General features: G+C 38.4%; 1 protein-coding gene across 1 annotated transcript in view; it reads left to right on the top strand.

Moving 5' to 3' along the window:
- Adgrg2 (adhesion G protein-coupled receptor G2) overlaps positions 1–12454 on the top strand; it is a 112536-nt gene that overhangs the window by 63800 nt on the left and 36282 nt on the right. The window contains exons 4-5 of the mRNA XM_052171661.1: positions 6699–6734; positions 11658–11696. Of these exons, the coding sequence (XP_052027621.1) occupies positions 6699–6734; positions 11658–11696 (75 nt within the window). The remainder of the gene's footprint in view (positions 1–6698; positions 6735–11657; positions 11697–12454) is intronic.

Below are 12454 nucleotides of genomic sequence, written 5' to 3'. Positions count from 1 at the left end.
AGGGAGTCACCTGACCAACCATTTGGAAGGAAGTTTCTCATGCCTGGTATGGGGGCTTTGTTAAAGTGGGTTAACTTCCTTTTAAGATACCACTTTCCCTGGGCAGTGGCACACACCTTTAATCATAGTGCTTGGGAGGCAGAGAGGCAGGGGGATCTCTGTGAATTCAAGGCCAGCCTGGTCTATGGAATGAGTTTCTGGACAGCCTAATGCTATGCAGAGAAATCCTGTATTGAGAAACCAGAAACAAAAACAAACAATAAAAGATACCACTCTCTTTTCCTGATTGTCCCCTAGATGGTGCTATCCACAGCAAATTTGGACTCTTCACACTGAAGAAAGCAGGTCATTCAGCAGTCTTGGTCCCCTGAACAATGAATGCCCTTTCCCAGACTCTTCCACCCTCAGCTCTCTACTTGAGGTTGCTCATTTGATTTTATAAATGGAACATAAACTTCTTTTTCTTTAAGCCCCTCACTCGCTCTGCACTGAAGGGAAGACAGGCTTCCCTTCCTCCGCGGGATTATATAAAAACCCAAGTTCATATGCCCTAAGGAAAGTGTGTCATGTGTTAGGATCGTTACTGATATACCCATTATCTGAACTAGAGCTGTTTGAGTGTGGGAAGCTTCAGCAAAGCCAACTACTTTTTTTTTTTTTGTACCAAGCCAGGTCTACAGTGTGACGGTTAATCTAGGTTAGCAAAGTGTTTAAACCTTGTGTTTGAGTTTCCTTTTCTGTAAAGGGGCAGTAACTATCTCAGAGCTTTGTGACTTAATACATAGCAAACATGCCTGTAATGTACCTGACTTGTGAGTAAATATATGCCATTCGTACTACAGGCCAGCACTCAGCACTGTCAGCTAGAAATCTTTTAGTGATGAAGTATTGTATACCTGTTGGATCGAACCTGTTACATACCTGCTCAATGCTGTAGCCACCAGCCACATGTGACTGCTGTGTACTTCAACCTTGACTAGGGCTGTGGAGGATTTTTTTTTTATTTAATTAGTTTAAATTGCTTTCAGAAAAAATATACAAGTTTATTTGGTACACTACAGACAGAACAGGGGACATGGCCACAACCAAAGTACTACTTGCCTAATTAATTTAAATATAAGTTGTCACATGAAGCTAGTGGCTGCCATCTTGGGTGGCACAATTATAAAAAATGTAGTCTAATTGTCTTAGAAGTTTTCTGTTTCAAACAGTATAAGCCAGTGTTAAATCACATAGGACAGCTAAGCCAGACATCCTCCTTCATACTCTCTCCTGCACTCTCCCTTTCCCAAGGACTTTGCTACAGGGATTTGACTGAATTAACTGTGTGTGTGTGGGGGGGAGGGTTGAAACTTTGTGATGCGCTCTCCTCACAGCTGGCACATGAACCAAATATTTAATAGAGTAAGCAATTTGGAAGGAAGAATGAATGTACGACAAGAGAACAAGACCAACTGGAAGCCATGGGACCAATTGTACATGGGAACCAGATGAACCTCAAGTTGATCTGTGTTGTCTTTACCCTGGTAGTATGGATGTCCCACAGAAATTAGACTGTTCATCACAAAATTAAACACACATATGGCCAAGGAGCTGCACATCTGAAGGACCCAGGGGAAAGTGAAGCAACTGTAGGCCCAGGAGGTCCCTCATAGTAACCATGAGGCCAACGATACTTGTCAGTGTGTGGTAGCTAACAGAAGAGCTGATGTCTCATGTCTGCTTAGTTCTGGAGGATAAAGGACGAAGCAGGTGGGCTAGTTATACGTGATGCTGGAGGCAGAGCAAGAGTTGGGCCCTAGAGGATTGAGAAAGCATTTCACCTTCTTTCTATCGTGGTGAAAGCCCACCTAGAATGACTGTTCTCTCCTCAGGAAGTGCCATCAGCTAAGAGCTAGAGTTTTCTTCGGCTATGTCATTATTAATCTTTTTAATAAATATGTTATATAAGAGTCCTTATTGAGCAGCGAGATGTGAGACAGTCATGGTTCAAGTTAACAAGCTTTGGATGTGCCAAATTAGAAATGCTTTTATTCATCTTTCTGCTTATGTCGTAAGTCTGGAAAGGTGCTTTCTGGAAGAGTGTTTGTTGTCTCAATTTCTGAAAAGCTGATATAATCACAAAGTATTGTTTGTTTAGGGTTCCCATATAATAGTGCCCAAGCATGGTGGCTTGTTTTTAACCATCTCTCTCTATGAAATAGTAATTCAATCTGGAGAAGTTTCAGTTGGGTAAAAAGTACTCACACAAGTGGACCTAGCTGTATATTTTTATAGTTACTTCTGGAAGAGAAAGACTTGTTCCCACCCAACTTAAGGGATTGTGTGTTGGAAGACTCACTGGCATTGCCACAGCTTTAAGACCACCATTTTACATTTGAAACCTTAACCTCTACCCCACTGAACACTTCAGCAGCACCAAGATATGGCCTCTCATGATTTGGGTTCAGGTTTATTTGTAAAGTAGTGTCAGGGAGCAGAGAGGGGACATTAAGCAAAGAGGAATAATCAATTGTGGTGTTTTATTGAGGCAGTTGGGGTTCATAATTGTGGGCTTTTAACACTGTTTTGGCATTAATTTGGAAGGACAGTTCAGCACACACTTGTAAGATCCATTACATGATCACTTTGTTATGATTCTTAGACATAATTACTACTCTACACATCACATACTGAGTAATAGTTATCCAAGAAGTATTCTCAAGTCTTATACAGACTCTGTCTAGATCACTTTCCCCCATTCTCAGATTCACTCTCCATTCTCCCCCTCTGATCATTTGCAACTGCCTTCCAGCTAGGTTTAGCCAATGTATATGTAAACAACAAAACTGGAGTATAAAAGGAAAAGAACGTGTGAGGGGGTATGTGTATGCATGTGTGTGGGCACAAATGAGTGTTCGTTTCCTTCTCTGATTGACTTACCCATATCTCTAATAGTGGCTGTGCTCCTCCATGGTTCCCTTGTCACTGGAAAACCTCCATTTCTACATGGTTTCCACCTCTGCGTCGTGTCTCTTCCTCCAATTCTAGAAGATTGTTTTAGACCTCTACCTTTCTGCTGTTTGTCTGAGTTAATTTTCTCCACTTGATCTACCTGTCGTAAGCTCATAACTTTATTTCCCAAGTGATAGGGATTTATTTTGCAGTTATGTATGTCTGTATGTTTGCATGTAAGTATTTTGGTGCTAAGAATCAAACCCGGGGCCCTGAACTTGGTAGGCAAGTACTCTATTATGATAGAGATTTCTTAATGATTTTGTCAGTCAAAACAAAGGTTTCTTTGAATAGTTATATCCATGACACTGGCCTGGAAGATAACTGATAAAACATCAAGCTGGTTAGCATCTAATGGGAAAATAAGAGCTATCCTATGCAATGGTTAGAATCTGTATCTCCCCCCACCCACACTAAAACCCTCATGTAGACATTTGCTTGCCTTTGTGATATTACTGAGAGGTGGGGCATTTGAAAGCTGATTAAGTCATTATTTAATGTAACATTGTCATTCTCACAGGAGTTACCATTCTTGTCTTGTGAGCCCATTTGCCTTTTTTCCAGGTATGACACGGCAGGAGGACCCTCACCAGATGAAGTCTTTTTGATTTTGTACTTCTCAGACCCCAGAACTATGAATTAAATAAAACATTTTATAAATACTTATTCATTTTATTTCATGTGAGAATGTTTTGATTGTATATATGTATATGCACCATGTGTACACTCGGTGTCCACAGATGATAGGCACAATACTACTGAACTGCAGTTCCCGATGTTTATGAACATCCAGCACACGGGAGCTAGAAATTAAACCCAGGTCCTCTGCAAGAACAACAAATGCTCTTAATCACTAAGTCTGAATCAAAGCAACTTTCATTGTTTACAATTTTTCCAGCCTCAGACCCAGTGAAAATGTTCATGAACATGTCCAAATGCCAAGTGCATGATGTTGCCAATGAATGTTTTAAGTTATAAAGAGGAGCCAGTCTTCTCCATCAGTTTCTGTAGCCAAGGAATATTTTAGATGGCCAGAGAGTTGGCAGAAAGGTGTTGTCTTCTAAAACTTCCAGTTTTAAAAGGTAAGGTTCAAGTTTACATGGTGGAAAGGACATTGCAGATGGAATTAGCATTGAAGACCATGAGATATGGAGACTATCATAGATTGCCTGGATAAACCTAGTCAAATCCTGTGAGTTTTTAAGCAACACAATGATGGCAGATGAGAGCTTCCATACTCTATCGTGTCATCTCTGGCTTTGAAGACAGACAAATGAGCCAATAGCCAGGAAACATGACTCTGAATCTTAGAATTGCCCTTAGTCTATAGCCAATAAGAAAATGAGAACTTCAGTCCTACAACTACAAGGAACCACAGTTTGCAAAGAATTCAAGTAAGTAGGAAATGAATTCCTCTCTAGAGCTTCCAGATAGGACTGTAGCTTGTCATGAACTTGACGTTCAAAGATCTGTAGGGTATTTCTGATCTCTAGAAGTCTAGGTTAACAAATTCATATTGTAAGCCACTACTGATAATCTGTTGCAGCATTAACATGAGAACCAATACAACTAAAAAAAATTTCAACTTGAATTTCTTAGCCATTGATAGTATCAGTCCTATTCAATTCAAGAATAGGTCAAATGTCGAAATGATATGGGGTGAAGAAAGCTGAGTTCTTGGATACATTGACTTGGAGAGGCAATGACAGTAGCACAATCATGCGGCATCACTGACACCGTGCTAGAATATTTGACACTAGAGTTTGGGACATTGTGGCAATAATGTTGAGGAAAAGTGCTAAGGAGTTAATTTAGGGAAGGAGTCTCCACCCATGGAGCTATTTTCTTGAGGTTCCCATTCTTCAGGCTCTAATAAGCTTCCTTCCATTATAAAACTATTCTCTCCATAATTGGGAATATGTGGACTTTATCTTTTTAAACCATCAGAAAAATTTGTCAGAGAGTCATACTAAGTAAATTTTATAGACAGATTCCAATAATTTTATTTATGGGTTTAAATCAATACTTTAACAAATTAATAATAGTTTAAGATTTGTTTTGTAGGTTTCCAAAGAAAAATCTGAAAAAAAACAATATATTCCTTTATTTGCTTATGAATTCTTATGACAATAGAAATATCTTATCTCCTATGAGTGGCATGGAATTCAAATATATGACTCATTAGGAGTGACAGCCCTGTTGTTTCTGTGAGTGGGAAGTGAATGGGGAAAACCTCAAAGAATCCCAGGCTAGTGTTTAGAAGGCAAAAGGCATGTGAGATATGTGAGGAGTTGGCTATGTTCAACGAGGAATGGTGATACAGAGAGTATTGAGAGTTTGAGACAGAGAAAATGTAAGCCAATATCCAAAGGGGAAATCATGCCAAAAGGAAAAAGAAAAGAATAACACATTTTAAATGTCTAACTTACATATGGACTGAAGAGATGGCTGCTCTTCCAAAAGACCTGGGTTTAATTCCTAGAAGCCATATGTGTGCTCATAACCACCTGTAACTCCAGTTTAGGGCATCTAACACCCTTTTCTTGCCTCCATAGGCTCATTGTTTTGGCTAAGCTGGAAGGCCAGTGAGCTTCTAGGTTTTATCTACCTGTTTCTGCCCTGCAACAACACTGGGGTTACAGGTATTTTATAACCATGCTAGAGTATTTTTATAGGTGCTGGGAATTGAATGTGGGTCCAGTAGAACAGCAAGTGCTGTTAACCACTGAGTCATTTCTCCAGCCTCAGGCATGTATTCTTTTCCTGAACAGGAAAAAAGTGTTTTTTTAAAGGGATCTGAGCATTTTCCCCAAATAACTTAACAGTTCTTGTAATGTCTTTGCCCTAAAGTAGCTGACCTAGTTCAACTCAGAAGGAGGTGTCATAATAAGCCAAATGTTTGTGTTAAAAAAAAAAAAAAGGAAAGTTAGTGAAATATAATTTGTGTAGACATGCACAGTTTTCTACATATTTAATGAACATTAACCAACAGCTTAAAGTCTTAGCTATCTCTTTAGTTTGAAGTGTATGTACATTGCACATTTAAACAACACAACATATAGAGAATCATTATTAGTTAAAAATTGAGGACCTGGGGAGATGGCTCATTGTTTAGTAGTACTTGCTGTGAAAGCAAGAGGACCTGAGTTCCCAGAACGCACATCAAAATCCCCAGAACCTACATAAAAATCCTGCATGGTTGCATGTGCCTCTAAGCCCAGCATTGGAGAGCAGAGACAAGTAGATCCCAGGAGCTCCCTGGCTAGTCAGCCCAGCCCAAACAATGAGTTTCAGATTCAGTGAAAGACCCTGTCTCAAAACAATACAAGACAAAACAACAAAGGTAAACTGGAATGAGATAGAGGATGACACCTGATATTCTCTTCTGGCTCCTATATACACATGGATGGGTACTTACATGCACATGTGTACATTCAACACACACACACACACACACACACACACACACACACGAACAAAAACGAGTTAGAGACTGGAAGGCTTGCTTCACTAGGAAGCTGTCCTTTTAGAGAACTGAAAAGAAACACTGACCAGGGTGTGAAAAGCAAGAGTGAAATCGCATGCTGCCCTCTTTTGGTAGCCATTTGCAGCTCAATTTACGATGATTGCCATTAAAAATGTTAATGTCTTTCAAATATGTGATCAAACTAAACTAATGCTAAATCACCTTTTTTCCTTGACAGAAAATGCTGGTAATTCCAGTTTGTTATCACCATCTGGTAAGAGTTATTTCATGATTTTGGGGAGTCACACTAAAGCATTACTCTGAAGTTTTCTGTGCAGTATGACTAGGGTCAGATATGGCAAAACTATTTTCCTCTAAGAAGCTGATTGTCTTTAAACAAGCACCTACAAAACCAATAAGAGAAGTTTTATTCATCCTTCCATATTGCCTGACAAAGCTGGGGAATAACTCTCTAGGGACTAGACTGTGGATATCATTGGGTGCTTCAGCTATGTTTGATATTCTTTCTAGCTTACAAGTCTAAACAGCATCAGGAACTTAAACACGCCCAGATTTATTGTATTTACAAAGTGAGGTGTTCTCTTTCAGTACCTTCACTTACAGAATATCTTCATAGATGCTTCTAAGAGCTTAGCACACATGACAATGAGAAGGCAAATAAACCAAAGGGAACTTTAGAACTAGAATCCATAGGAACTGAGAACAATACTCAATGTGAGTCTGGCAGCTGGACACTAGCATCCTAGCATCTTATGGTGAGGCAACAAAGCCTAAGGCCGCTGAATAATTAGTATAAGATCTCACAGCTCCTTGTCCCACATCACACATGGTTTCTTTGTGTCAAACCTGTCTTCTTTTAGATATACCACATATCCTAGAAGGGTTGTGAGTCAGCTGGTCTCTCTCTGTCTCTCTGTCTCTGTCTCTGTCTCTGTCTCTGTCTCTCTCTCTCTCTCTCTCCCTCTCTCTGTTTTTTTGGAGACAGGGTTTCTTTGTGTAGCCCTGGCTGTCCTGGAACTCACTCTGTAGACCAGGCTGGCATCAAATTCCGAAATCTGCCTGCCTCTGCCTCCCAAGTGCTGGGATTAAAGGTGTGCGCCACCACCACTGGGCTACAGCAGCCATCTCTTATGCATGTACTATTGTGCCCGGAAGTCTTCAGACATCGTATTCCTCTCCATCTTGCAGAATAGGAATCCTTATGTTCATGCTATAGATGTGGAAACAGGCTCAGTGGTGGGAATCTTAAATCACTTGACACAGTCTCTGGAGCCAATCTGTCTCTTGGGGTTAGAACTAAGCCACCACCGTCCCACCTCCACTACTAGCTCAGATTTGGAGCAAGTTCCTTAACTTTTCTGTGCCTCAGTTTCTTCCTCTGTAAACTGAGAACAAAAGTATCTGCTTCATGGATTATTTGAAGATGAACTAAGAGACCACGTGTACCTGCTATAGGATAAATAAATGACTGTCATGAGCATGAGATGGGGTGAAGATTCAAACCCTGAACCTCAAGCCATCAGAGCACAACTTCTTTTGCCCATGTCTCTATGCCCCCTAGCGTTTGAGCTTCTAAGGTTCAGCATGCTATTGCGTTTTTCTTTCGCTTTTGCCAAACTTAATTATATAAAGTCTGCAAAACCCTGTTTTTAAAGAATGGAGAGCAGTGTTTCTGGAGTTCTAGTTGTAACCTGGCTTCTGGGTACCATGAGGCTGCACAAACCAGATGGTAGGACCCAGTGTAGTGTCAAAGGAGGAAGGCAGCTATATCCACAGACCTGTCTTTGAATTGTGTCACCATTCATTAACATCCAAAAGAATTAATAGTCATTCATTTAAAACTGGCTGTGGCCAATTATTTTGCCGCACACTTTGACTTGAATTGCGTAGGACCAATCTTATTCCTTAAGAAAGATCTTGGCAATTGTTTTAAAAAGAATAAATATAGTAAATGACAAAATATGAAAGCAATAATTTGGGACAGACAGGGTGTGTGTGTATTTAGCCAGCTCATGAGCAGTCTGAAAAAGGCCAGACAAGTGATTTGACACACCCAGATTTTGTCCATACCAGCTGAAATACCAAGCTCTGTACTCCAAAACTCTAAGATTTTTGTTGTGAAGTGTTTGTGATTTCTCATGTGTTTAGGTAAAGATCAAACCACTAAATCTCTTAAATATTTAAACATGTGGAATGTGTGCAGTAGATGCCTTCCTAGGATAAGTGGAGTCATTCTACAAGAAATCTATAACTTGATTGACTGTCTTAATAGCAGGTATATTTTAAATGGGCTACCAAGAAATGGGTTAGATACCATAATATTGAATGGTATATAATATTGAATGGTATAAGATATATATGACATATGTAAATTTATATACTATACTCTAAATTTATATGTACATAATATATAATATGGATATTATATGAATAGGTTATATGAAGAATGAGTATGTATATGTTTTAAATTTACCATTGGAAGAATTGGCAGTTGGCAGGCATTATTATAGCAGAATGGAGTCAATGTGTCAATATATTCATGACTATAGTTCAATGAGTGATTTTAAATGTTTTCTAAATCTCTCTTGGCTGGAAAAATAGTGAAACTATTATTTACTTTATTCCAAATGTGGTTCCTAACTTATTGCCACAACAGGTACAGTAGACCTTATGATTATGAGTCTCATGACACTTTTTCTATTTTTTATAATTTTGTCACAAGAGTTCTGACTTCTTAAAATTTCATAAAGAACCATTTCAAGGCAGAGCTATATGTTGAGACCTTGGCTCTAAAGGAATATATTTGTTTCAAAATATTCACTTTTTTTTCTCTCTGCAGCTGAATCATCTCTTGTCAGTCTTGTCCCCTACTCCAATGGTACACCAGGCAAGATTTTGAAAATATTTAAGCCTAGATGTAGTCCAATTTGTTAAAGTTCTCTTTTAATTATACCTTTGTCTTCCTCTCATTGGGGAAAAAAAGAGGTAGAAAGCACATGCCTCAATGGTAAAAATGTCTCTTAAGCAAGTGAAAATTCATATCCCTTCATAAGAATGGAAGCATAATGAGTCATAGCAATGAAGATTTCTATCTCTAAATTATATCTGGATACACTGAGTGATTCCATGTAGTTCAATACTCCAAAACTTAAAACATTTGGAAGTAACCATACTGTTTAATTGATATAGTTTCTGTGATCATAGAAGAAGAAGAAAAATTTCCCTCTGCCACTATAAATATTTCAGAAAATACTAGAAACCTCGATCACACCTTAAAGTACTCCATTTCACTGTTTTCTAACACCTCGCCAGCAAACTTGACATGAGAGATTATTTAACTGTGGGAAGCATGTCTAGTGACTTCAATGTGATTCAGCACAAATTTGAAGGTACAGAGTGTCCAAAGACAGTCTCTTTATGGGTGATTTTTATCAGTTTTAAATAGCATGAAATGGTGGGGGGAAACCTGGCTTAGAGAAAAGGACAAAGAGCTTCATGATATCCCAGGGAGGAAGGTGGGGCAGCACATTCTGTTCTCTCCCCTCTGAGGGGAACCAGATTTCTATTTTATTTCAATCAAACCTCATCAGTTCTCAGACTCTCTGGGTCAAAATAAAATTCCGCCATGTGGGTGGTGGTTGAGTTAAATAATCATAGATGTATCTTATACTGATCGAAGCTGATTAAATTCATAAATGGTCTAATGGGAAGACCATTGTCTTTTTTGTGTGAAATTATTTTGTACATTGAAAGAGATTATTTTCCGTTTAGCTATGGCAGCAGTGATTTTTTTTTTAATTCTGTTGTGTATTGTGTGGGATATATGTGGGAGCATTTTAAACATGACAATGCATTGTGTTTACTTAGATGTTTGTTTGCTTGTTTTTTTGAGAAACTCACAATTGTTTGACCTTGGCCTCCCAATTGCTAAGATACAGGCATGTGACACTGTAGGTGCATTATTCCATTTTTCCTAAAATTTCAACTCTAAAATAGATTCTAGAATTCTTTCATTTGAAGAAATACCAGTAGGATCAATTTGAATGGGATTTTATATCAAATAGGATTGAAACAAACATTTCCTAAATTAATAATGCTTAAGAACTTTAAACTTAAATTAGCATCATTTGACTTCAAATGTGACTAATGTGAAAGCTGCTCAAGCACCCAGAGCTACTAAAGTTGTTCTTCGTGTAAATTTCATATCCATGAAGGATTTCCCAGTAGCATAGGAAGAGAAGGACATTTTTTTTTCTTTTGTAACATTGTTGTTGTTGTTGTTTTGAAACAGGGTTCCTCTGTGGAACCAGGAGAGCCTTAGCTGTCCTGAACCTCACTTTGTAGACCAGACTGGCCTCAAACTCACAGAGATCCATCTGCCTCTGCCTCCCTAGTGCTGGGGTTAAAAGCGAGCACCACCTCTGCCTGGCCATTTTTATGAATTTTGGGAGAATTTCATACAATGTTTTTGTTCAGAGTCACCCTCCACTCTTATTGCTAGCTCCTTCCAGGTCCACCTTTACCCCTCTACCCACCCCCAACTTCGTGTCCTTTTTTAAAAATCAGTTAATAACCTGCCAATTCCAATTTGTACCACCAATTATACTCTTGAGGGTGGAGACATCAGCTGAAGGGTGGCCAGCCTTTAACAAATGTTGACTCTCTCCACCCCAGAAGCATCAGCTGTCCATGGCTCCTTGGCTTGGGGTAGGAGGAGCTCACCAACCCCTTCTCCCTTCATGCTAGAATGTTAACTGGGCAGATCTTGTGCAGGCAACCACAGCTGTTGTGAGTTCCTGAGAGCAGGAGTCCTGTCATGTCAGAATATACTGGTTTACTCCTGTCTTCCTCATTACCTGACTCTTTCAATCTTTCCATCCCCCTTTCTGCAATGGGACAAAATATTAAATAACATAAATGTTATGTCTAATAAATATTGGTGTTACATGTTTCACACATTATAGACATTCAGAAAATCACATTCTGATAGAATGAATGTGTACTCAAGTTCATTTTGGGGCTGAAAAAAGAGAATGGGATGGTGCCTTGGCTAGTACCAGTTAGCTTTTGCAAAACTCTAAATTCTAGATTTAGGGGAAATTGAAGTGTTTAAGGAAGCTTGGAAGAGTCACATTTTTTAACTAAACCAGTCATTACACTCTTGTTATTATTTCAGATGCTGCTTCAGAAGTATTGTCGACTTTAAACAAAACAGGTAATTTTCAGTTATTTCTAAATGCCATAGCTTGTCTTCTGTGGATTCTTGAGTTTTTTTTTTTCATAGGTAGGGTCTAATGGATTAGCAGAGGCACAAGTTTCTGTTGTTCCTTTGTTTCCATAGGTGTTCAACCTTTGCTGCTCTTTGACTCTGTCATTGAACTATCATTCCATTGTCACTACACTCCTAAACTTCCTATTACAGCCATGGCACTCTAGTTAAAGATAACATTTGTTATGTTTGAATATTATAGCAATACAGATTAGTTCATAAAATGAAGAATATAGGGACATATGAAAAAGAAAATTTAATCTTCTTTACTATTACTTTACTAAAACTATTATTAGTAGTAATTTGGTACAATTTCATTTGTAATCATATATATGTATATATATACATATACACATACATGTATATAGTTTTTTGCAAAATAGTCATAATTTACACAGATTTTATGCTTCTCTTTTAATTTAATATTAAATTGTAAGCATCCCCCATTGCTCTTGCTATTAATGACTTGATATTCCATTGTGTGCCATATGTTAAACATTAAAGTTGTTTATATTTTTAATAGAAGTTATTGCAGTGACTTCTTGATGGCACTATCTTTGCATTCATCACTGATTTTATATGAATTATTCCAAGAATTGGACATAATGGGTCAGCAGTACAAATATTTTAAGGCCTCTGAGAACTATTGCCTATTTACCTTCTAGAAAAATTGTACCCTACAACATTTTGCCAGTAGTGGATGA

This window comes from Apodemus sylvaticus, chromosome X (assembly GCF_947179515.1).
Source record: "Apodemus sylvaticus chromosome X, mApoSyl1.1, whole genome shotgun sequence".
Taxonomy (NCBI): Eukaryota; Metazoa; Chordata; class Mammalia; order Rodentia; family Muridae; genus Apodemus; species Apodemus sylvaticus.
The sequence above is the reverse complement of the archived record's forward strand: the minus strand, read 5'-3'. Positions and strand labels throughout refer to the sequence as shown.